We start from the raw sequence: 27,395 nt of genomic DNA, 5'->3' as shown, positions 1-27,395 counted from the left end.
AAGTCAATCTTGAAAAAGACAACAAAGTTGACAACTACACTTTTGGATTTCAGGTTATAATAAATCAAGATGGTATAATATCAGTGTAAGGATAGAAAAATCTATTATTGGAACAGAATATGAAGTCCAGAAATTGATCTATTAGTACATTGTCAATTGGTTTTTGACAAAGGTATCAAGATAATTCAAAGGGAGAAGGGATAGTCTTCTCTGTAAGAATCCTGGAACAAATGGTGAAAAACATTTCTGAAAATGAACCACAATACCTACCTCATACAAAAATTAGTTTCAGATAGAATATGACTGAAATACAAAAGCTAAATGTATAAAGCTTCTAGAAGAAATGTAGGAAAATACCTTCACCGTCAAAAAGGCAGCTTTTTAGACAGACAAAAAAGCACTGACCATAAAAAATAGATAAGTTAGACTATCAATATTAAACATATCTGTTCTTCAAAAGATACCACTAAGAAAATAAAAGACTGGGAGAAAAATGTCAAATATATATTTGAAAAAGAACTTTCAATCAGAATATGTTAAAAACTCTTACAACTCATGATAAACAATTTGGTTAAAAAATGGGCAAATGATCTGGCAAACACTTCAAAAAGGAAGTATACAAATGGCCAAAAGCACATCAAAAGATGTTCAATGCTGTCAGTTATCAGGGAAATCCAAAATAAAACCACCATGAAATGTCACTTCACATCCACTAGAATGGCTAAAATTTTAAATGCTGATAACATGATGCTTGGAGAGGATGTGAAACAACCAGAACTCACTCATTGCTGGGAAGTGGTTAAAACCACTTTGGAAAACGATTTGGCAATTTCTTATATAATTAAACCCACAAGTACCCTGTGATCCAACAGTTCCATATTTAGGTGTTCCATAACAGTTCCAAGAAAAATAAAAATATAACCACGAAAGCCTTGCACAAGAATGTTTGTAGCAGATTTTATTCATATGAGCTCCAGAATGTGAATAACTCAAAACTGTTTATAAGCAAGTAAGCTGGTAAGCAAATTGTGGTATATTAACACACTGGAATACTACTCAGTAGTAAAAAGAAATGAATTACTGATACATGTAATCATGTAGGTGAATCTCAGAAATGTTATAGTGAGTGAAAATAAGGCAGACACAAAAGAGTACTTACTTCTACAGGCAAAATTAGGCCATGGTGATAGACAGCAGAACAGTTGTTGCCCAGAAAGGAGAACTGGAACAGGATACAAAGAACACACTAGGGCAATAAAAATGTTTTATATCTTGATAGGGTTTTGGTTACCTGAGCACATACATTTGTCAAAAATTCATCTGTGCATTTTATTCTATGTAATTTAGGCCTCATTTTTCTAAAATGTGAGACTGCCTAGGAGGCCTCAGACTCCAAATTTTCCTCTAGGCCTCTACTAGTAATTCCACAGAATAGTGAAGAGACTGAAATATCTCAATGAATTTGAATAATTTGCCCAAGAACATAACTGTGTCTTGCTGGCAGAGTACCCACAGCTCAGGAAATATCACACTTTCGAGAGAAAATGTTAGTATAACCTTAGTCAGGTTTAATAATAGTGGTATTTTATTGTTGCTTTTATTCCTAAAGCTTAGAAATTCTCTATTAATAACATAGTCAGCAAAAATTAGCTAATCAATGAAATTAGCAAAGGATAAATTGAGATATAATAAAAAGAACTATCTAATACCTAGGGCGAGACACTAACTCTTTTTGTCAAGTATCTGTCTTTCCATTATTGAATATCCTTTAGAACCAATGATTTATCTTAATTTTCTTTAGAATTCAGTGTTGTTATTGTTTTAAAGCCATGACTGACTCATCAGTTATCCTTTAATAAACACCTAAAATGGACTACTTCATGAATATTTTTTCACCCCATTTGTACTTCATCTTGTTTGCAGTTATATAGCACTTCATTTATTTTATTTAACAAATACTTAGTGGTTGCCATTTATCAGGCACTGTTCTAGACTCTAGTGAACAAAGCAAACAAAAAATCCTGCCCACAAGGAGCTTATTTTCTGAGAGGCAGAAAGGCAAACAATAAAGAAGATAAATGAACAAAATATATAGTGCAAACAGGGGTCCATGGCCTGTTAGAAACCGGGTCACACAGCAGGAGGTAAGCAGGGTGTGAGCGAGCAGTACCACCTGAGCTCCGCCTCCTGTCAGATCAATACACATTGCAGTCTCACTGGAGCATGAACCCTATTGTGAACTGTGCATGTGAGCGATCTAGGTTGTGTGCTCTTTGTGAGAATCTAATGTCTGATGATCTGAGGCGGGGCAATTTCATCCCTAAAACATCCCCGCCCACCTTCCCACTATCTTTGGAAAAATTGTCTTCCAGTCCCTTGGGCCAAAAAGGTTGGGGATCAACGGTATAAATGATAATAATGAAGATAGGAATTATGGAAAAAAATTAAGCAGGCAGAATAGAGTGTCATAATGGAGGTCTGATTTAAGCAGGGTGCTCAGAGAAGACCTCATTAAGAAGGTGAATTTGAGTAAAGACCTGTAAGAGGTGAGGGAGTGGGTAGTGCCACATCTGGTGGAAGAACAGTCCAGGTAGAATAAAGAGTAAGTACAAAGACTCCGAGTTTTAGAAATTACACTTGGCCTACATTTGTTCTGTCATGGTTATTGACTCATTTCAGTTACAGCAAAAATAATATCACAGTTATCTAGGTTAGTGATTCTCAAACTTTAGCATCACCTGCAGAATCACCTGGAGAGCTTATTAAAACATAATTGCTGGGTCCCACTCTGATTTTCTGATTCAGAAGTTCTGAGGGGAGTGGAGGGAAGGAGTCAAGAATTTTCATTTCTAACAAGTTCTCAGAGAAATGCCATCATTGCTGCAGTTGCAGTGATCACACTTTAAGGACTGACTGTGTTGGAGGGCAAAAGGAGGCCAGTATAATCAAGTTAACTTAAGTGAGTGTTAGGAAGTGATTGAGAGATAAGGGAGACACGAGAGGAAAGAGCAGTTAGATAGTCATGTCTGCCCTGGTAAGCTCTTTGGTTTTGACTGTGAGAGAAACGGGAAATATTACATGCCAACTTGACTTAATTTGATCATTTACATCTTTCAGGTTCTTTTGGGGGGCGGGATGCAGTAAAAGTAAGCTATTCCTCCCAACCTCAATACCATGTTAAAATAAAGAAAATCTTAGGCTAAATTCTTTCAAATTGAAAGAATTTAGTAAACAGATATTTACTAAACAAACATTAATTAGCAAACAAGCATAAAAGACTGCATATGATGTCCCGAACTTTTTGTTCCTTAGGTAATCTGATTACATCCTGCCGAAAAGGTTTGCTCAGACAAAACGACATTCTCCAGGCAGTATTCTGTGCAGTCAGCCAGTAATCAAGAATGATCCTGTTCATTAATGGACACTGGGGCCTTTCAATATAAAGCTTTGGGCTCCGTTCTAAAAAGTACAGGCTACAGGTCTTGCCAGATTCTTCTGTCCAGGTTGTGTAAGACTAGCAAGCATCCTTAAAATATTTCAGGTAATCCAAGGTCTTGAATGCCATTAATTTCACCATTGAAAATTAATGTTGATGATGCTAAATCTCAAAGGCTCGAATATTGATTGAGATGGAAAGATGACAACTTTGTAATGAGAAGCCTATGGATGTGGGTTTCCTGGTGCTAGCAACCACACCTGAAGTACAAATTCCCCACTAGGTCAATAGATACCACTTCAGGTGGTATAATTTAATCTAACATTCACATACAAATAATGTTATCTTTGCTGGTGTCTTCTAAAGTCAATTACAACTGTGACAATAAGAAGCAGCACTTCTCTACACTTTTACACAATAAGGCATATGTTAAAAATGATACAGCACTTTGAGGTAAATTCAGGAGGCTGACCCTGTGGGATGAAGGGCCAAGATCCTGGCACACATGTAGCCTGTACACTAGTGTGCTCCACACATGAAGTAACATCTGGCAAGAGCAAATATTTGAACTCTTATTGATACTCTTTGTTATGGAAGGCCATCTACTGAGGATGCTCTAGACACTTTAGATGATAAGTTCCATTAGGGGACCTACAAAATCACTTTCAAAACTGAGATACTCAGATTTGCCATGAATTATTCTTCTGTCGTAATGCTGCCTCGGCTGTGTTGTACAAGTTATTTGAGAGAAGAAAAATGGATTCATACCCTAGACCATACCACAGTGCTAACATGTCACTTACAAACAAATCACATTTATGAAGTGCTTGTTACATGCCAGAAACTGTTTTTCAGTACTTTTGATGTATTAGCTGACTTCTTTGTGAAAGTCCCAGGAAGTCTCACAGCTGGGGTCTTCAGCCAAGCTCCTAATCCAAGATCCGGACTCCAGAGACTGCTTTCACTCATGCTCACTGCCTCTTAATGGTATAAAATAGATGTTCAGCTAAGTACCTGAGAAGGGCTTGGATGATGGCTGGCCTTTGAACTCAATTTGTGGTTCAGTTGTTTAGAATAGGTTGCTATTAAATCACTGGTTAATTTATATATGAATTACCAACTACATCCAACTGTCTCCCAAAAGGATATATTTGACTGAAAAAGAAACAGTTGTAAAAATGCAGATGTACCAGTGCACTCCTAGCAGCTCAGAGCAAGTGGCTTACTGATTAGGCTAGCAGTTTTTGCTTAACTTTAAATAGCTGCATAGCCCCTATGTCCCACACTGCATGAAATGTGAAAGAGAGCAATGTACCATTTTTGGAACTGGACTGACACAGCCTTGGAGAGCAGTTTGGGTTTTTGACAAAATAAAGAGGCAGTAGGCAGAACCTCAAATTAAAAAGGGGTTAAATAATAGTCATTATTATAATTCACTTTTTATTTAAACTGGGACTTTATTTCAAGTGGTGGCTCAACTATTACATTAAATCATTAACTTAACTTAAAATTTTAATCAACATTTAGGGAAGGTAAGTTTCACACTGGAGTTGCTTTTTAATGAAGTCTGTTGGCAAATCTAGCAAAATATTCAAAAGACAGGATTTAAAATGCAGTAAATACCTGTATTCACTAAAAAGCTGCATTCCTTCTACCCAATGATCACATACCTCACACCCTGTGGATGGCAATAAACAAAAGGTCATAGGAATAAGGTCTAGACTTTTAGCAAGGGATGCTGGTGTGAAGGTATTTGATACTAACTAAAGCCACATCAAAAGAACATGAAATATATGTCTGTGAGTTGATTCGGAAGGAGAACAGGGGTTAAAATGGGAAGTGACCTACTTGGGAGGCTGAGGCAGGAGAATCACTTGAATCCGGAGGTAGAGGTTGTGGTGAGCCGAGATCGTGCCATTGCACCCCAGCCTGGGCAACAACAGTGAAACTCCATCTCAAAAAATAAAGGAACCCAACCTATATACTCAAACAGGAGAGATAAAGAAGAGATTTTTAAGTATGACCTGTATCATGGCAGGACGGGCTTCAGGTCCTGAAAGAACTCAATGCTAATGAGATTCAAATTCCTTTCCCTCATCAGATTCAGAGAAACTCTCAGAGTTGCAGCAACTACAGCTCAATAATATGGTCATCTGTCTGGAGTGGGGCTCCATCTAGATGTAAAAACCATATTTCAGACTTTTATAATGACCTGTTTAAGGAATTGTTCTAATAAAAGGAAGGATATTGCTATCGAAAGAATAAGAGTAAAGTGAGAAGAAAGTCTGTGAATGCTGAAAATGGATTATTTTGGGCTATGATTGTATTAAACTTTACTTGTCTGCAGAGACATAAAGTGGCAGATAAAGATGTGTGTGTGTGTGTGTGTGTGTGTGTGTGTGTGTGTATTTGTATTTTATATAGGCAAGACACTTACCAGAACCACAGATTATGAGGTTCTGTTTATTTAACAAGACAAACTTTTGTTATAAAAGCTTCATTTTCAAATATGGATTAAAGTTTTGTGTGTGTGTGTTTTTTAACGGTTTTCGTTTTAAAAACTGAGTAAGGTTAAATTAATGTGCTGGGCGTGGTGGCTCATGCCTGTAATCCCAGCACTTTGGAAAGCCGAGGCGGGCGGATCACCTGAGGTCAAGAGTTCAAGACCAGCCTGGACAACATGGTAAAATCCCATCTCTACTAAAAATACAAAAATTAGCCAGGCCTGGTGGCACATGCCTGTAATCCCAGCTACTCAGGAGGCTGAGGCATGAGAATTACTTGAACTCAGGAGGCAGAGGTTGTAGTGAGCCAACTGAGCTAGCCAGGTATCCTCAGGAAAACATAAATTAAAAGGATTGTTTTCAGTTTTCCTGGGAATTTTTCAAGTCATATAAATTTTAAAAGTAAAACTTTTCTCTGCTAATTTTTATTAGCCTGGTGAATAAAACGTTTCTGGTCAGTGTACAAATTACTACCTGGCCTTTACTTCCTCCAAACTAGTTCTGATATGGTGCAATAATATATATCCCTGCAGAACCATCTGCCACAGGCATCATGCTATTCCTGCTACCTTTCTATGCCTGAGGGCCAGGAGGGCAGTTCAGCCCTCAAACGCAAGGAGAAGAGGAACGACAGGTCTCCTGGGGGTTCCCTAGAGGAGAATGGGGACCAGTCCCCTCCTGGGTTGGTCAGGGCTTTGGATGGCAGCTCAGCTCCTTCTTCCTGACTAGACTGCCAAAGACTTGTTTTTCGTGGAATAACATCCACTTATTCCTGTGGAAATGGAGAAACAAGGAGCTTTTTCTTCTATGTGCTCAAGGCTCAAGACAAAGAGGACTAAGTTTAAAGAAAAGAGTTTTAGAATTGGAAGAAGCTGGAATCAAGCTTCTCCATCCGGCTTGTGTCCTTGGAATCCATGAAGAAATTTAAAAATAGTATGTTTCTTCACCAAAGGGGAAGAGTTTAAATTTATCTGGACTCAATATATGAAGCTATATTTCAGCTGTATTAACTTAGCAGTCTTTTTGAAGAGTGATTTAGTTCTTACTGATATGGTATTTTGTGTCAAAAGTACCTCTTTAGTGTTAGCAGTAATGAAAAATCTACTAATTATTATTTAAAATTAACTTTAAGATGATACCATTTTAGACTTGCGCATGCGCCTGCTCAATGTATATTTTCAACATCCCTTGAAACCTAGACTTTGTTCCCCATTCCCTCAGCAAAGCAGAGAGACCCATTTTTAACATATGGAAGCATTTTCACACTGAGAGTTATTCTGAGTGAAAAACATGTGATTTACAAATGCTGTCAAATTAAATATGTATTTCCAAATGGTATCAGCTTGACCAAGCACATCCTAGGACACATTCTGCAACTTTCTGTGCCCTTGGGCCTAAATAATGGAGTAGCGTAGAGAAAGAGCAAACAGTTCTTTCTGTCATTATCAATCCAGAAGTCCCACATTTGCTGCTAATAAGCATATTCAAGTAAAGATTACAAGTAACTTTGTCACAAAAGGACACAATAGTCTTATTTATAGACAAAGTAACACCTTCAAATTATGCAGAAATGGGTGTGCCCTGTCAAAAGTAACACATTCTTCTGAGTTATTGCTGCCAGTGGTCGAAAAGAAATACTTACATGGAGATTTTACATTGCTAGGATCACTATGCCATTTGCCTGCAGACATTCTTGATCAAATCTCTTTAGAGTCAGAATATGCACAAATAATGGCAAGAATAACAGAAGCATCTTGCAGCGTTTTATAGACGGCAAAACTGAAGTGCAGGAAGACTCACACAATATAGGATCATGTCCCAACCAGGTTTATACAGAACCATGGAAGGCAGGAAAGAGCCATCATAGCCCAGGCATGTCACCTTTCAGAAAAGAAGAAGCTGTAAAATAGTCATTTAACTCACAATGGAAGCCAGGAAGGAAGCTAACTTAGAGAAGAAGATTTGGAGTCAGCTCTCATGTGTTATAGTCTCAGATATCTAAGAATTTTCTGTGTGACCTGAGACAGGTCCTGTAATTTTAGAGCCTTAGTTCTCTCATGAGCAAAAGGGTTCAATAACTAACTTCTTGAGGATCATATCATGTAATAACATCACAGTTTACTGAGCATTTCTTATGAGGCAGGCACTGTGCTGAGTGTTTTACATACCTGACCTTGCTGAATCATTACAACTCTATAAGGGTAGGTCTAATGATCCCCATTTCACAGGTGAGAAAACCTGGGCTCTCAGGGTCAAATGACGTTCTCCAGCTCACACAGTAACTAGAAGAGACAAAATTTTAATCCAGTCTGTTTTTCCCCAAAGCTCAGGTTTTTAAAACCATACCTCTAGTTCCTAGTAGTCATTCTTTTATTTACCAAATATTAATATATTTAAATATGTCTTATAAAGTATGGCACAAATGTAAATTTATATATTACACCAGTGCATAAAAGAAGCATCCTTGGTAATCAGCCAGATCTAACTTGTCATATTACTTCTTAAAGTCATATTAAGTTAAACATTTCAAAAGGCAAAAGAGTAAAGACTAGTCATGATGGGTATATGCATTTCATATAGTAGCTATTATCTTTAAGAAGAGAGAAAAAATAATAATTCAAAGATTAATATTCTGACACTAAAACAATAGTAAAATATAATGGAGCATGCTGTGACAGCCATTGAAAAAGATCTATTAACAAACAAAGAAAGTCCTTATAAAACCATTCTAGTCCGTGATCACCCCCAAATAAATAGCTCACTGCACGTGATCATTATCTTTGGGGATCAATTACAAAACATTTTCAAAATATACATATAAATTCAGTTTCTTCAGTCATCACTGTATTTGATTGATAGGGTGATTTGCCTGATGTTCTATATGAAACGATTTAACGAAAATTCTGTTTTTAGGACTCTGTGAACTTCTTCATAAAGACGTTAATGAAGTAAACAACTTTAAAAAATGAGAATTTTTTTTCAATTGAATTATTGCTGCTGTAGATCCCCAGTTTCTTAAATGCAAATGAAATTAAGTCACTGGCTATGGCCCACTACCACATGTGGCTGGATTATAAATGAAGCAGCACAGTTTGGAGTTACGTTTGGGGTGAGAAGTACATTCAACACAAGAGTTTTCAAGGGTTTGGTTCTACTTTCAGAAGGGTAGCAGGTCTGTGTTGGATACAACCTATGAGTCTTCTTGCCTCTTGTTCACATTAGATATTTTCTTATCTCTATGTCTTGATTTTTCAAAATTGTTTGGTGTCTAGATCTAGACCAATGTACAAATCAGTGGAGGAGAGAGTTGAGAGTCTTTGGAACTTAAAATGAATGGTTTCCTTGAAGATTATCAGCATGAGAATCAGATGTGTTCAGAAAATGAGATGGATTAGACAAAGCTCTGGGTAATAATGGTTGTAATCGGTCATATTGTCAGAGAGTTTTCTCATCTTCTCCAATTTCTTCTTGTGAAATGATTTCCATTCTGAAAATAACTGCTTTCTTTACCAGCTTGGTATTGATGAGAAAAGAGGAATAACTTTCCTTATTTTTTTTACATGTTGATTCTTCTTTCTCTAGTGTGTGTTTGTCATAAATGAATATAAACTAAGAAATGCTAGATTTCCTAGAGTTGGCAGTTTATAACTTCATTTCTGATAAAAACTTTAAAGCAGTTAAGAACAAGTACAGTTAAAACTGCAGTTAGATCAAAAGGGGTAAGGGTTCCTACTCTTTTACTTCATATACGTCTGGTATAAAGATCTGAACACAAAATTGGTTACATCTTCAACAGGTATGATCAGGGCTGCAATCATTTCAGCAGGATCCATTCATCTTGTGTCTTCAGTTGACTTAGTGCTTTGTGAATCAGCCTGGAAACTTTCTGTATAAATTGCCTCTATTTTCTCCAGAGGTCTGGTTATTTTACCTTCAAATTGGTTCTCATGAAAAGAACCAGAGTGTCCCATTACAGTTAATAATGTCAGGCTGTGGCCCTACCACCTCCTTCTGTAAAGACAGACTTTTTAATCTTTTAGTAGCTTATTGTTTATTTCATTAAAACATTTTTTTTTTTACAGATTTCCCCCACATATGGCTAGAAATAAGTAGAAACAAGTACAGAATGTCTCACGTTTGTGGTTCCTTTTTGAATTGGCACAGGTTCCTTCTTCTTCTGGGGCTACAATTTGCCCCTTCTGTAAACTATCTTAAAAGACTTCAATATAGGCTTGGTTTCTCGTTTGTTCTTTTTTAAAAAATCAAGATTGTGATTCAGACTTTCTGTATCTCCTCTTCCTTGGGTTCCATATAGAGATTGAGATCAGCTGCTATGATTTGTCTATTTTTTTTCTACAGATAATGTCAGTTTTTACATTTGAAACTTCAGATGTTTCAAATTCTTCTTGAGGAATTTTAGAGCTATGGCAAATGATTTTGATGTAGTTTATGCTTCCAGCTTAAATTTTTGCTTTGCAGCAATGAACATTTTAATCAATATTCAATAATCTCAACCAGTGACATTTTCCGAAAAAAATTTCTCCTTGTAAAGAAGTTAGATCTTAGGCATATCATTAAAACAGAAAGCGAACTTTTGCATGTGAGAAGAAATCATTAATTGCTTCAAGCAGAATATCTGAATGGCTAATTTTAATATCAATATCAATATTGATATTTCAATATCCTTTACCACAGAGACTTCTTTGCAAGTACTTAGGGTAGCCCTTGACTTCACCTTACATTGAATTGTAGTAATTATAGTATATGGTTTGGATAGTAATTATTTTCACATTAATTCTGAGCATACTCAGAAGATCCCACAGGTTTAGCCATTACTAGTTAGTAGTCACTACTCTACTACTCTAACTAGTGACTACTAGAGTAGTCCAGGAATCTTTACTGCCATTTTCCTAAATTTGATCTCAGTTGACAGAAATCTGAATGTGCTCTAGAGGACTGCTTATCAATATTAGCGTGTCTACAAATCACCTGGGAATCTTATAAAATGTAGCTTCTGACTTAGTAGGGTAGGGGTGGAGACTGAGATTCTGCATTTCTGATGAGCTCCCTGTCAATGCTGCTGGTTAATCTGGACCACACTTGGAGGAGCAAGGATCTCTAAGACTATTTATGGGCCACATCTGAATTTGGAAACTTCCTGATATCAAAAAATAAAAAGAATAAAAAAGATAGGAGAGAAATGACAAGCAAGCTAGGAGTAAGCATAAGGTAATGAGTGAAAAGAAAAAGAAAGACTTTTGGGGAAGAATGAGACATTTCCCCCAGAGCTAACAGAGAGTATATGGTTTGGCTGTGTCCCTACCCAAATCTCCTCTTGAATTGCAGCTCCCATAAATCCCACGTGTTGTTTCCAGTGGGAAATTATTGAATCATGGGGACAGTTTCCTTTGTGAGCTGTTCTTGTGGTAGTGAATAAGTCTCATGACATCTGGTGGTTTTATAAAGGGAAACCCCATTTGCTTGGCTCTCAATTCTCTCTTGTCTGCCTGCATATAAGACGTGCTTCCCACCTTCCACCATGATTGTGAGGCCTCCCCAGCCACGTGGAACTGTGAGTCCATTTCTTTACAAATTATTCAGTCTTGGGTGTGTCTTTATCTACAGCATGAGAACAGACTAATATAGTGAGTGCATATCACATAGGACAGCAGAGCAGGAGGGAAGTGAATCTAACTTTTATTCAGTGTCTCCTATGCAGCCTGTATCCTGACATATTGCTACATGTTTATATATGAGTGGATAGATAGATGTCTACATCTGAATATACGGAGAGATGTGTGCATACATGGAGGATGGATGAATAGACAGATACAGATAGATACTCTGCTTTGTTTCAAAAGGTTAGAGAAGAAGTTGTAGGTGTTCTTGCATGCATATATTGCTTAAATCCTCATAATAGCTCATATGTATATGCACACACACACACACACACACATACATATATATAAAGAGAGAGAGAGAGAGAGAGAGAGAGAGAGACAGAGAGATGAAAAAGCTGAGGCTCAAGTCCTTTATTTAAAAACACAGCTCTAGGACCATCTAACTTCCAAGCTCTAAAATCCATGCTTTGACAAGCCAGAGAACCAGACACGGTGAAGAATGATGAGAAGACAGGGACATAAGGAAAGTACTGGAGACTGGGGTGAGACAGTGCACAAGGAGCAGAAACTAAAGAAGAGGATGTGGAAGAGACATGTGGAAAGGTCCAGGAAGAAAGGCAGAAGAAAACGCAGGGACTGTCAGGGCTACAGTTCAAGTGGATAATTCCAGTCCTGGTAGCAATTAGAGCTGACCTATTTGGTAGTGCCTGCCCCTCTGCAGGGGTTTGTTGCCACTTTCTTTCCTGCCAAGATTGTTTACACAACCTTTTTTAGCCCTGGCTAGAGTAGCCTGGTTCTATCCAGCATGGAGAACTTGGTTTCTATTGCAGGAAGTCAAGGACCCCGAATGGAGGGACTGGCTGAAGCCATGGCAGAAGAGCATAAATTGTGAAGATTTCATGGACACTTATCACTTCATCAATCCATACTCTTGTGATTTCCTATGACTGTCTTTACTTTAATCTCTTAATCCTGTCTTCGTAAGCTGAGGATGAATGTCGCCTCAGGACCCTGTGATGACTGTGTTAACTGCACAAATTGTTGTAGAGCATGTGCATTTGAACAATATGAAATCTGCGCACCTTAAGAACAGGATAACAGCGATTTTCAGGGAACAAGGGAGATAACTTTAAAGTCTGACAGTCTGTGGGCCGGGCAGAACAGAGCCATATTTCTCTTATTACCAAAAACGGGTAAGATAAGTATCACCTGGGGAAAAGAATGCATTCCCAGAAGAGGCCTCTGAATGGCCGCTCTGGGGGTGTCTGCCTTATGCAGATGTAAATAGGGATGAAACACACCTTAGTCTCCTTCAGTGCCCCCAGGTTTGCTAGGATTAGGAAATGCCAGCCTGGCAAATTCTAGTCAGACTGGTTCTCTGCTCTTGAACCTTGTTTATCAATGACAATGCATGCACAGCTGGACATGGAAGTTTATTAATGATTCTAGTTTCTCTCTGACCTTGTGATCTCGCCCTGACCTTCTGCCTTGTGATCTTTCGTCACCCTTGAAGCATGTGATCTCTGTGACCCACACCCTATTCCTACATTCCCTTCCTTTTGACAACTGCTAATAAAAACTTGCTGGTTTTGCGGCTCAGGGAGCATCACAGAACCTGCCGACATGTGATGTCTCCCTCAGACACCCAGCTTTAAAATTTCTCTCTTTTGTACTCTTTCCCTTTATTTCTCAGACCAGCCGACACTTAGGGAAATAGAAAACAAACTACATGAAATATCGGGGGCTGAATTTCCCTGATAGGTTTCCACCTCTACTACACTACCAAGTGGAAAGAAGAGGTGTACTGAAATCTAGGTTGGGGAAGCTGTGTAGCAGAAACTTGGGGACCTCTAGGAACTGCCTGTCCCCCATGCCCACTGGAGTACAATGGAACCAAAGGTACTCAATTCTCAGCAGCTTACTCTATCTTGACATTTTCTTTTGACTCAGTAGATCCTTTCAAATCCCCACCTCTGAGAGGATCCAGCAACAAAATCCTCCAGTTACTTTCCCAGTTGAAATAGGTTTATTTGTCAGAGACCAGGTGTCATTTAAAGATACAGAAATAAAAGGTAGGGACACCTTATAACCCACCCAAAATTGGGCGGGTATATAGTACATATTAAAACAGAAAAATAAAGTTTATTGTAAACATTGACTGTGATAGTGTAATACTTTAAAATCCTGGAGGACAAAGCTATTAAATATATATATAATATTCAGTTGAATCCTTTTTTCCCCTATACATACCTATGATACAATTTAGTTTTCAAATTAAGCACAGCAAGAGATTAAGAATGATAGTCTAGGACAATTTTAACAATATACTGTAATGTTATGTGAATGTTCTCTCAAAATGTCTGAACTGCTGTTGACCACGTGTAGCTGAAGCCACAGATAATAGGGACCACTGTACTGGATTTTCTTCCTAGTGAATTCCTGTCTACAGACTCAGATGAGTGTTTTGAGTAAAGGTGAAGGCCAAGGACTAAAGCAAATGTCTTTTAAAAGTTTAGATGGCATCATAAAAAGCAGATCTTCAGTTATTCTGTGGAAGTTTTGATTGCTTTCTGAACTCAGTGACTCCGTCTTACACCTTTATTTCCACATATTTTAATGTGAAGAACAGTTAAGTTCAAGAAGCAAGGGACTGCATGCTTGCTGGGCAGTATACTTCAATAAGAAGTCTATTTTTGGCAAGCAGTATGGGGCTTGTCCTCTACTTCTGGGAGTCTGACACTATGGTAGAAAAGGGATTATTTTTTAATTTAGTTTTTATATTTTCAAAGTTAAACATATTCATGTGATTTAAGGAATCAAATGGTTTTATGAGGCTTTTCTGGAAAAACAGGAGACTCAGCCTTGTGCCCTCCTTTGCTCTCCCTTTTCTTGATCCCCAGAGACAACCGTATCCAACTCTCACCATTGTTTCTTTCAGCATTAACCTCCATATCTCCACATATCACACTATTTCTTTATTTTTATGTTTAGGCTCCATTAGGCTGCAAAGTCAGTTACCACTTATCCTTCTGCCTCCCAGCTTCCAAAATTTTGTTGCTATTATTTATCTTCATTTTTCCTTGTATTTGTGGTGCCTTCCTCTTCCTCCCTGACACAAAAAAAGCCTTATTATTTTGTGATTTCTGATTTAATCAGGGAGTTGAAGTTCACGTGTATGGTCAATCAACTTTGACAAAGCTGAAAGTCCTGTTGTTTCATACTGATTTTTCCTTAGCATAGTGCTGGATTATGTCACATATCATACATTTGGGACTAATTTGTGCCAGTAGAGCCATATAGGATAATACATCAGTATGATGCATTGAAGTTAAATCAATGGTTTTGGAGGCAGGAGGCCTAGATTCAATTAAAGGTGTTGCCACTTACTAATGGTATGCATTTAGTGAGGCACTAAACCAAGCCTTAGTTTCTTCATCTGTAAGTGGCAGAAACCATATTTAATCCACAGAATGATTAAAATGATTAATTTAGACCAGGTGATGGATAAAAGCACTTGACCCACAATGTACCCTCCTTGTGGAGCAGAATTACAAGTGAACTGGGATTGAATTAATAGATAGTACTTCGTATTCTTTCTTGTAACAGGTACTCAATACAATATTTGTGAGGTGAATGAATGTCTTCTCTTAATGAAGTATTTCAGAAAAAAAAAACATTGAATATTGAGATTCATTAAATGCTACATGGATCTCAAAACAAGCAAAATAGCAAAATTAACTTTTACGTTTTAAAGTATTTCTTTCTAAACCCCTCATTTTCTTTCATTGCCACAGAAGACTGTATTTTAAACTTTTAATTATTCGGTTTCTCTTTAAAAAGAAAGTCATGGATGCACGATTTTAAAGAAAGAAAAGAGCAGCCTCATCAGCTCTTTTCTAGAACTTAGACTAGCCTCTTAGTTAGATTCCTCATTTCCTCTCCCTTAGTCCCTTCCCCCCAATACCCTTTCATCACCGCAGGAGGGGTGATCTTTAAAAGAAAAAATTCCTATCAGAGCAAATCACTCCCCCGCTTAAAATCCCTCTTTGACATCCCATTTTTCTTGGAATAAAAACAGAACTCCCTGGCAGAACCTACAAGCCCTTGCAAAGCTCCAGCCTCATCTCCAGTCCTGTTTTGTAAACCTTGCCCACTGTTTTCTTAGGGTATCAGCTACACTGGTTCCTTTCATTATTGAAATGTGGCAAGCTCCAGCCTTCCTCAGAGACTTTCCTCTTGCTTTACCCTCTGCTTGGAATGTCCTTCTTCAGTGTTTGCCTGGATAACTTCTACTCATCCTACAAGTCTGCCTAAATATCACCTCTCCTGGAAACCTTACCCTGACCCCAAAAACTAAGATTCTCTTGTTGGTTACTTGTTGAGAGCCTGGTACTTCCCTTTTATAATGCTTACCCCGGTTGAACTTCAATAATTGTGTAATTAATTACTTAGTTCTGTTTCTCCCCCTCAGTGTAAACTCTATAAAAGGCAGGGACTACATCTGTTTTCTTTACTGCTTTATCCATGTTAAAGGAGAAAGTTTAGACAAATTAAATTTATTAGAGTTTAATTGAGCAAAGAACAATTTGCGAATCAGGCAGCCCCCAAACCATAATGGGTTGAGAGAGACTCCAGTGCTGCCATGTGGTCAGAAAAAGGAAACAGAAAAAGGAAAGTGACCTGCAGAAAATGGAAGTGAGGTACAGAAACAGCTGGATTGGTTACAGCTGGTTTTTGCTTTGCTTTATTTGAAGAGTTGGCCTCCTGTGATTGGCCAAAACTCAGCGATTGGTAGAGGAGTAGGTTCCAGTTTGTTTAGACATCCAGTTCACTACGAACAAAGAAATCTTTAGGCAGAATTTATAAGGAGGTAGCTTTAGGCTAAACTTAATTTAACATCCACAATACTATGCAAAATGTCTTGTACATAGTCATTTCTCAATACATATTTGTTGAATAAAAGGATTAATGACTATAGTAGAAAGGGAAAAAAGGCTACATTTTAAATATATAATTTTAAGGACCCTGTTTTTATTTTCAGATTTTCCTGCTGGGTCAGGTAAACAAATCTGCTGTAGACCCAATGGCTTGACAAATGCTTACTTTTGACTCAGTCTTTGGAGCTAAGAGAATTGTTTGGGAGAAGGGGAAAGAACCTAGGGGGAAGAAGTATGAAGGTTATCTCTTTGCTAACCAAGTTCTGGGCAGTGTCAAGAAGGGAAGGTGACTGTGCTGCCACTAACGCACCTTCAGTTAGACCATGTGTCCCTAGCTTCCAGCACAGTGCTTGCATAAAAAAGATGCACAATAAATATATGTTGAATTAATGGACAAAAGTGGCCTTTTTACTTTGCCATATGCCCACCAAGCTGCAAATACGCTTTGTGACTTCCTCTTTAATGCTGCCATTGAAGATCACTTTTGCATGTTTTTAGCTGTATGTTTTGATAGAGGGAAAGTCAATACATTATTTGTGTAGGCTCAGGTCAAGTCATGCTGTTTAGGGATGATTGTCCTAAGCCCAGTTTGGAAGAGCCCCATTTATTATTCTAATTCATAAGTACTCCACTACACATTCACAAAAACTATTTCTTTTCAAAATCTCTGCAAATCTCACTGCTTAAATCTAATGTAATTTCTGGAAAAGGAGCTCATTTTGAAAAACAACAAAGAATTGTGTTATAGTTTCATATGAATGGCAATGCCAATATATTAGTGAAGATTTTCTGCTGGGGATCACTTGGCTCCAAGTGAAGACAGCATGGTAAGTGCTTGCATAAAAAAACTAAACAAGGCCGGGCGCGGTGGCTCACGCCTGTAATCCCAGCACTTTGGGAGGCTGAGGCGGGCGGATCACCTGAGGTCAGAAGGTCGAGACCAGTGTGGCCAACATGGTGAAACCTAAACCTGTATCTCTACTAAAAATACAAAAAATTAGCTAGGTGTAGTGACACATGCCTGTAATCCCAGCTACTCAGGAGGCTGAGGCAGGAGAATTGCTTCAATCCAGGAAGTGGAGGTTGTAGTGAGCCAAGATTGTGCCATTAGCCATTACACTCCAGCCTGGGCAACAAGAGCAAGACTCCATCTCACAAAAACAAAAACAAAAACAAAAAAAAAACCCACTAAACAGTTTATTTCACTGGACTGGGAAGAGGTATCCAAGTTCACATGGCTCTAGGAGATTCACAAAGGGTGTTTGACGACTTTATGGCACTCTTAAAAGATTGTGATGAAATGGGGAATCCCTTTCTGGCATTCAAACGTTGTATATGTCTGGTAGTTTCTTGAAATTTGTCAGCTAGAGCTTTATTTATTCAGCTCAGGGATGGCAAATTACCTCAGTGCATGCCAAGACGATACACTGCTAATGGTTGCTATAATGAGAAAAGTTCTGAGGTCCTACTTGGTCTCATCCAGAATGTGTTGTCATCACTTAGCAATGATAGCTATGAGTTTTAGAATGGGGATTGGTGGAATGCCAGATATCCTTTCTTTAAGGCTTTTTTTGTTTGGTTTTGTTAAATTTTAAATCTAAAAGTCTCATTTAATCTTCACATAAACTCTATGAGGTAAGTACTGCTACAATCTCGATTTTTTTTTTCAGATGAAGAAAGTAAGGTAAAGATACATTATTTCCCAAAGTATTTAGTCAATTAGTGGTGGAACTTATATTTGAACACATGCTTATCTAAACTAACTCCAGAGCCCAAGCTCTTAACTGCCACATAATATTTCTCAAGAATTCTGAAGCATTCATATTTAAAGGTGTTAACACTTATGCATACCCTAGAATGAATTTCTATTGTCTTATCTAAAATAAGAAAATACAAAATATTAATAAGGCTGGCAAGGTTGAAGACAAACTTTACCTACTTTATAACACTGTGTAAGACTAATTTTTTATCTAAATATCAAAAATAAAGTTTGGTGTATGACTACTCTAGTGAAGGAAATATGAATTATTTCTGGATATTTTAAGGTTGTAATGCAATGCATGCATATCATTTATACCTCCACATCTAACCTAAGTGGAAGTACTACTCCTAGATTAGATTTTTCACTCATTGAAACTTTTTATTCTTAAAGTAATGGTGTTAATCACCATGCTCTGATGAGATTCTAAAGGTACATAATTATATTTTGCTTTCCTTAAACACTTAAAGCATGTTCTTTTAATGGGATTACCTATTTATGGAAACATACTGCTATCATTTTCCCCAAGTATTTATTTCTGTAATTAACTGTTAAATTATTTATAAATGTGCAATTTATAGTATCCACGTAAAGTAGCTTAGCTTTTACCCAAATGCAGAGAAAACAAAAAACAAAAAAAAGTCTTCAAATATTTTTAGATGGTGTAAGAAATGTCAGAGTATGCTTTGATTTATTGCCTGTTTTCTTTTTTTTTTTTTCACAGAAAAATCTGTCATTGCTCAACCAATATTTGTTTTTGAAAAGGGAGAACATACTTTTAAGGTAAGATTGTCCACTTCTTTGTTTAATTTTACTTTGACAAAGATAATTGTATTTCAGGAAGCTAGTTATCCTGAAAGATATCACTGCTGCTTAGGTTTATGCTGTTCTTTACTAGCGGAGTAGTGCCTCCAGATTATTGATATAGTCAGGATCTACAAACATCAGTTTGGCTGGAATGCGAAGCCAGAGGCCTTGTCTTGGAGCTATGGATAACATACTGTTTCATTATAGTAATAACTTTATTTGGAGTAACTTGAAAAGGGGAGGAGCTGAAAGAGATTGGGAGGGCTATAGCTCCTCATATGAGTCCTCACCACTGACCTAGCCTAAAACCGGGTAAAAAAATAAATTCTAAACTACGATATTTGATTTTAAAGGGACCTTTTGAACTCTGCCTGCTTTTTCGGCATCATACTAAAATCATCCATTTTGTAAGACCAACAGTAAGATTAGTTGCTGGGCGTGATTGGCTTGCGCCTGTTATCCCTGCACATTGGTAGGTCACGGTGGGAGGACTGTTTGAAGCCTGTGGTTTGAGGCCAGCCTGATCAATAAAGCAATACCTCATCTCTACAAAAAAAAATAAAAAGAAATTAGTCAGGCATAGTGGCATGTGACTGTAGTAAGTCCTAGCTACTTGGGAGCCTGAGACTAGAGGATAGCTTGAGCCTAGGAGTTAGAGGTTGCAGTGAGCTATGATTGCACTGCTGGCACTGAAACCTGGGTGACAGAACAAGACCTCATCTCTAAACAAACAAAAAGCCCCACTAGATTCTCACTTTACCTTATTTCTTGGTATTCATTCTTACCCATGCAGGTAATTTAACCTACTACCCACAAAAACACTAAACGAAAGAAACACTCAACCTCCAAGCCCTTGTTTAAAAAACAAATTCCTGGGCTCCACCCAAGAACAACCACTTCAGAATCTTGAGAATAGGTGCCTCAAAATCTACATTTTTAAACGAACTTTCACAAGTGAATCTGCAGTCATTGAACTACAAAACTACTGGACTAGACTTTCGGTTTTTCTTGACTATGTGCCTAACAAACGAAGGTGAACTGCTTTGTCCTGGCCAGGCTAATTAGCCCTGGCTTCTGAGAATTCTGTAAAGTGGCAGGGTGGAAATCTGATGTACTAGGTTGGTGCAAAACTAATTGCGATTTTTGTCATTACTTTTAATTGCCAAAACTGCAGTAACTTTTGCACCAACATAATACAAAGGCTCTCCTACAACATAATACAAATACTCAGCTCTCCTCAGTGGTTTTGTTTCCTTTTAGAGACCTGCAGAAGACACCCTGTATGAAGCAGCAGAACCAGGTAACGATTTTCATCCTGTATTCCAAAATCAATCTTCATACAAACAAAATTAGCAGACACAAGTATTTTGGCATGTGGCACAGATTGTGTGAAAGTTAATGTTTTTTCTTTTTTTTAAATATGCCAGTAGATTCACTTTTGTTTTGAAAGATGATATATAGGTCCCTGAGAACACTGATGTTAGTGACTAAAATTCACTGTGCTCCACTCCCTGCCCCTCAGCCTATCAAAAACATTCTCTGTAGACCTCAACATGCATATACAAATTATTGCTGACACCAGTCATTTCTGATTGTTTCATACTAGCATGATATGCCTATAGGTTTATAATCAATCAGCAACCTATTAACCCCAATATTTAAAATAGTGATTCAAGGGTTAATGTGTTATCAAATGATGATCTGTGTAGACAAAAGAAAATTCTGTTTATCCTACCCTATCATGAGTTGAGGATACTTTGTTATTGCAAGTAATTTTAGCCTTCCCATTGCTTTTCTTGCAGAATGTAATGGTTTTTCAAGAAAGCGTGTACGGTCTTCATCTTTTACTTTTCATATTACAGATTCTCAGTCCCAGGGAGGTATGTACAGCCTTGACTGTTGACTATTCACTGTTATATTTATTCTGAATGCAAAATTACTGAGAAACTTTTCAAAAGAGTAATGTTAAAAGCTTACCAACTGAATAGTGTTTGTAATATATTGTTATGTGAAAACAACAAGCTATATAATGGTACAGTGAGTCAGTATTTAAACATTCCATTTATCAGCATTGGAAAAAATACCAAAAGAACATAAGCCACAATGACAGCAGTGGTTATCTTAAGCAGAGGACTTGCAGGTGATTTGGTCTCCTCCCTGTCGCCCATGCCTCTGTATTTTGCTATATTCCCAAAGTTTCTGCATTGAGCACGTATTAGCTTTGTAAGTAGGGGAAAAGGCCATTTTTAAAGTAACCATTGGCTGGGTGCGGTGGCTCACATGTGCAATCCCAGCACTTTTGGAGGCCAAGGTGGGCAGATCACGAGGTCAGGAGTTTCAGACCAGCCTGGCCAACACAGTGAAACCCTGTCTCTACTAAAAATACAAAAAAAAATTAGCTGGGCATGGTGGCAGGTGCCTGTAGTCCCAGCCACTTGGGAATTTGAGGCAGGAGAATCTCTTGAACCTGGGAGGTGGAGGTTGCAGTGAGCCGAGATTGTGCCACGGCACTCCAGGCGGGGTGACAGCATGAGACTCCCTCTAAAAAAAAAAAAAAAAAAAAAGAAAGCAACCACTTATTTAAATAAATGGACGCCTATCCTTTGAAAATAATTTTATCATACACTGTGTTCCGAGTAAATCAGTAACTTAGTTTGCTTCTCTTCTATGCTGAAAGCACTCCAGTGATTCCTTTTATAATGAGCTCCATATCTTCCGCCTTGTAATACAGCATCTATGTATATATTTCCCCTCCACTGTGAGTTCCTTGAGGTCATCTTCATGGTTGATAGTGTCTTATATATGGTGACCATAAAATAAATATTATATGTACTGTTGAATGGAATTGAATGGAAATTAATTTATCATCCTCATCAGATGTACTCCTTATTTACATTAATAAAAATAAAGACTTTTCTAAATTAGTGACACAGAAATTTTTCCAAAATAGCAAAACTACAAATGAAAACAAAACAAAAAACCCACTTTCTAAGTGACTTTAGTTTGCAATCTGCTTTTAGTGTCAACCTTGTCTCAGAAGCAAATGAGATTTTCATCTATCACTAACCTCCCAAACTTCCCCCATTCTGGATCAGGTAATAAAGAGTTTCTAGAACTTCAAGCCTGACACTCTGACCTTTCAAAATCATTCTTATTAATGATGACTTTTCTTTCTTAGCTATCATAAGATGCTGACACCTTAGAAATAGATCAAATAGAGGCCTTAGCAAAGTATGCATTGAAGAATACCTTATGAATTCTAACTTCACAAATTCTGAGTATATGTTTTTACCTTGGGTAGAAAGTTTGAACTTAATTTTTTTTAGGATTTCACATTTATAACAGCATTATTTTATTTAAGGTAGCCCTATAAAAGTAAAAACAATTTGCATTATTTTACTTCTTATTGTTCATCTACATAGTTTATAATGTATAGTATTTAAAACATGCAATTATGCTTTAAATTCATATTTTAAGTTTAGCATATAAATCCATTAAAATTTCCACTAATTAAAACATTACTCCTCTTTACTTGAAATTTATAATGTTTTGCTTAGTAAAACTATTGTATCATAATAAAATAGTTGAAATGGTTGGCATTTTTTCCACGTTAAAATGATCTCTATTCTCATGTTTTTATTTCTATTAAACAATCAATTGCCTTTTCCACGTTAAGTTTGCCACTAAGAAAGAAAAAGTACAAACTATTCACTTCACTTGAATTGATCCCCCTCTACCCAGGAACTACAGAGTTTTTTCTTTCTTCCTTTTTCTTTTTTTTTTTTTGAGACAGAGTCTGGCTCTGTCGCCCAGGCTGGAGTGCAATGACATGGTCTCGGCTCACTGCAACCTCCGCCTCCCGGGTTCAAGCAATTCTCCTGCCTCAGCCTCCTGAGTAGTTGGGACTACAGGCACACGTCACCATGCCCAGCTAATTTTTGTATTTTTAGTAGAGATGGGGTTTCACCATTTTGGCCAGGATGGTTTTGATTTCTTGACCTTGTGATCCGCCTACCTCGGCCTCCCAAAGTGCTGGGATTACAGGCCTGAGTCATCCGCGCCCGGCCTGAACTACAGAGTTTTTCAATGAATAAATCTATATTCTTAGTAATAACTGCAGGCATGACTGAGCAACAGTCATGTACCTTTCAGATGCAGAAGAGACACTTTTTAGTGTCTCTAACCCTTCTAACCTGACTGACAAGCTCAGACATTAAGATAAATAGAGATCCTGGCCGGGTGTGGTGGCTCATGCCTATAATATCAGCACTTTAACAGGCCAAGGCAGGCAGATCGTTGCAGGCCAGGAGTTCGAAACCAGCCTGGCAAACATGGCGAAACCTGGTCTCTACTAAAAATACAAAAATTAGCCGGGCATGGGGGATTGAGGCAAGAGAATTGCTTGAACCCAGGAGGCAGAGGTTGCAATGAGCCAAGGTCACACCACTGCACTCCAGCCTGGATGACAGAGGGAGACTCTATCTCAAAGAAAAAAAAAAAAAAAAAAAAAAAGAGAGAGAGAAATAGAAATCCTAATCCCAGAGGCAAAGGTATTCTGTTTTATGGTATTCACACATAAAACAAAGGAATGGCTTTAAGTTATCTACGCACCTGCTTTAATTCATTTTTTACTGGACACCCACACAAAAAGAAAGCATCACTCTGTTTTATCTTGTGCAGAATGTTAGTGGTGTTCAGCAGGAGAAAAATATGGCTCATTTTTTGGTGATGTTCAGTAATAAAGATAATAAAAAACATTAAATTGAACTCTGAAGTAAAGGAGGGATTCTACCCCAACGTTTATGTTATAACACCTTAAAGAATACTTTGAAGAAGCAATTATTCTTTTATCATCTTCATTAATTAAATGCCAAAGGTTGCTGTTTCTGCAATTTGCAATCAAAAGGAGATCCCTTTGAAATGTATAGAAATTCTATACTTGGAGCCATCACCACAGCCTTACCCCACCAACATGCTTGTAGAAAAATAACCTAGCACATTTGTCATCTTTACTTCTTTCTTCAGGTATACTCATTAAAAAGTCAGGAAGTGTGGGCAAACTTTGGTAACAGTTTTATAATATTCTGTAAGAGCTATATATTAATGCCGAAGAGTTCATTACCAATTCAGATTTTATAGTCTGTAGAATTTCTGACAGTACACTATTTAAAGATCTAAAAAAGGCTGCCTTTTCTCTAGTCACCTAATTTTCACTTCGATTTCTGAAAGTAAACAGAACTATGTAGCGGGACGCATCTGGCAATCCACCGCCCACCGTTTTTTTCCTTTGAGATGGAGTCTCGCTCCCATCACGCAGGCTGGAGTACGATTTTCGCTCACTGCAACCTCCACCTTCTGGTTTCCAGTGATTCTCTTTCCTCAGCCTCATGAGTAGCTGGGATTACAGGCACTTGCCACCACGCCTGGCTAATTTTTTTTGTATTTTTAGTAGAGACTGGGTTTTGCCATGTTGGCCAGGCTGGTCTCAAACTGCTGACCTCAGGTGATCCACCCGCCTTGGCCTCCCAAAGTGCTAGGATTACAGATGTGAGCCACCACGCCTGGCCGGCAGTCCCATTTTTAGCAGAGCCAGCGCTCCAGAGAGCACTACCTAGTACTCTGTTAGTGCCAATTGCGCCATCTGCTGGTAAATTCAGAACGGGGTTGTTAAGCCCCAAATAGTGTAAAATCTGACATTCTTCTGTATTTAAAAATTTTTAAATATTTTTTCTTACAGTGAGGAAAAACAATGTTTTTATGATATCAACTCTTGTGCAAAGTAATGTTGATATAAAGAGTGCTGAACAAGGTATGTAGCTTCTATTTCAAGAACCTCAGAAATTGTATATTTTACCACCTATATTTTCATCTCCCTATATGTGTGTGTGTCAGGGGCATGGAGTTAGGTCAGAGTGACAAAACATGAAGAAATAATGCAAGTAAGCCAGGTTTCATGATCAAAATGAATAGTTATTGGGCAAAAGCTAGGCAGGGTGTGAGTGCTGGGGAACTCAATGCTTATTTTGACTTTGATTAATTAACACTAGTCCCTCATTTAAACATGACTTTAGAAAATAAGAATTATATTAGTTAAAAATAGGCAGTAAAGGAATATTGCACTAAAAATTTATTTATCTTTTAATTCTATTCTTTTAAGGTCCTGTGAAACATTCTAAACATGTTATTAGACCTGCTATTTTGCAGCTACCTCAAGCTCAAAGTTGTGCAAAAGTAAGAAAAACATTTGGACACAAGGCACTGGAATCCTGCAAGATTAAAGAAAAAACAAATAATAAGGTGAGAAAGCCCAGGATAACAGGACTGACCTCAATCCTTCATCCTTCCTTTTCTAGGTTGTTTGGGGCCTCCATATCCAGAAATAGGAGTTGCCTGAGCTTTGTTTTGTTGCTGGGCTAGATAGCATAAAGCCCTTGGTAACCTTTTTAAAGTTGTACTCTTACATTGGAGAGTTGTAGTCTCACAAATCTATGGTCTCTCTGAAGTTATAAAGCTGAGCACTGGGCAGTAGAAATCTGGGGGTCTTGTGCCACAGCAATGACCCTGTGTGAGAACGGGGAAAGCAATGAGGTAGCCAGGGGCCATAGTCAGTAGTCAAAAAAGAGATATGGATTTTCTCTACATCGCCAGCTGGTCAACATCACAGTGTATCTTCGCCAGTTTAGGTCATACCAGGGGTTCACTTCAGAGCCATATTCCAGTATAACAGGAGCAGAGAACTCCCTATACAGTGTAATTGGAAGGGTTTAGGAAGCCTCCAGAGACAGATAAGAATTCTATCTTCCAACTATGTAGTGTCTGAATCACTCTTTGTAGGCCTTTCTAAAGAGATAGTAACTTAGTAACTTACACAAGCCATGCAGATATGGGTTTGGGGATATATTCAATTGCTGTAGTGCTATCCCTGTCTTCCAGCAGAAGCAGACACAGGAGGAATAGGACTCAAGATAGGCAGGTTGGAATTTGAGAGTTATTCCATCTTAGCCATTTGTTTCCAGCTGAACTACTGAGGATTGGTCACATAGTTTCGCTTTGTTTTGTTTTCCCTTAGTGAACATAAGGACAGAAACATGCAAGTGTAAAAAAACACCACCTTGGTACTAATCTTGCTTCTGCCACTATCTTTGTTTATCTAAACAAAGCACCCATTCAACATCTTTTTTTATCAGCAAAGTAAGGGACTTGAACTTGGTCAGCATTTACCAATATTTTTATATTTCTAAACCCTTTACTTTGTAAGATATGATTTGGAGAGATCCATTATGAACTTAAAAAATCATTTCATCATTTATGCATGCTATATAAGTAATTTTTAAGTAAAATGTCTTCAATTTTAGATAAGTTTATTACTGTTTTCATTTAAATATAATGTAATAATTATCACCAAGTTACATAATTCCTTACTTTTATTTAAGAAGTGATATGGCCGGGCATGGTGGTTCATGCTTTTAATCCTAGCACTTCGGGAGGCCGAGATGAGTGGATCTCTTGAGCTAAAACGTTCCAGACAAGGCTGGGCAACATAGTAAAACACTGTCTTTACAAGAAATACAAAAATTAGTTGGGCATGGTGGCATGCGCCTGTAGTGCTAGCTTGAGCCCGGGAGGCAGAGGTTGCAGTGAACCGAGATGGTACCAGCTTGGGTGACAGAGCCAGACTATCTCAAAAAAGAAAAGAAAAAAAAGAGTGATGCATGGTGTTTAACTTGTTTTAAATTATATAATAGGAAGTATAATGTGTTGACTAATTTCTAAAAAGTTATATTGCATTTGATTTTAAAATGGCATGCACTATAAATATACAGCAAGATTTTAATTACATGCTATGACATCAAAAGTACATCAATATTTCTTTCTTGGCAGGATTTTTTAAACACTGCATTGCATATTTTTAAAATAAAATTTATTAATATATTTCTTCCATTTTTTCCTAAATGATCCAAGCATAACAGAAAATTTCAAGCTATTGTTTACATTTATTTTTGAGAAAATTAGAAGGTCTAGTGAATAAACCTTATTTCCAGTTATTGAAAATCCCTACTGTATATGCCCATCATTAAACAGAAAATTTAATGCCCATTAAATAGAAAATTTAATGCCCATCATTAAATTTTCCATTTAGTGATCTTTGAAGATCCAGAGACACACTGTATATAAGATCCTATGTAAGAATTTTGACCAAATGAATGTAATTTAAGATTCGGTGAAAACTATCTCTAGGTGGATTTTGTAGAACCATTATCTTTATATTTCTTATTAACTTGTATATCAAAATCAGATAAATTATTTTCATCCTATCATTAATCAATGGTC

General features: G+C 37.5%; 1 protein-coding gene and 1 long non-coding RNA gene across 2 annotated transcripts in view; one reads left to right on the top strand and one right to left on the bottom strand.

Moving 5' to 3' along the window:
• Positions 1–27,395, top strand: part of RANBP3L (RAN binding protein 3 like) — a 50,509-nt gene that overhangs the window by 8,895 nt on the left and 14,219 nt on the right. Inside the window, exons 3-8 of the mRNA XM_030926850.1 lie at positions 18,982–19,040; positions 20,325–20,364; positions 20,867–20,944; positions 22,085–22,159; positions 24,802–24,873; positions 25,222–25,361. Of these exons, the coding sequence (XP_030782710.1) occupies positions 18,982–19,040; positions 20,325–20,364; positions 20,867–20,944; positions 22,085–22,159; positions 24,802–24,873; positions 25,222–25,361 (464 nt within the window). The remainder of the gene's footprint in view (positions 1–18,981; positions 19,041–20,324; positions 20,365–20,866; positions 20,945–22,084; positions 22,160–24,801; positions 24,874–25,221; positions 25,362–27,395) is intronic.
• Positions 5,367–27,395, bottom strand: part of LOC115896404 — a 28,514-nt gene continuing 6,485 nt past the window's right edge. Inside the window, exons 2-3 of the long non-coding RNA XR_004056262.1 lie at positions 8,109–8,222; positions 5,367–5,413 (exon numbers count right to left, since the gene is read on the bottom strand). This is a non-coding gene — a long non-coding RNA (uncharacterized LOC115896404). The remainder of the gene's footprint in view (positions 5,414–8,108; positions 8,223–27,395) is intronic.

Source organism: Rhinopithecus roxellana, chromosome 3, assembly GCF_007565055.1.
Source record: "Rhinopithecus roxellana isolate Shanxi Qingling chromosome 3, ASM756505v1, whole genome shotgun sequence".
Lineage (NCBI taxonomy): Eukaryota > Metazoa > Chordata > Mammalia > Primates > Cercopithecidae > Rhinopithecus > Rhinopithecus roxellana.
Note: the sequence above shows the minus strand (reverse complement) of the source record. Positions and strands in the feature narration are given on the sequence as shown.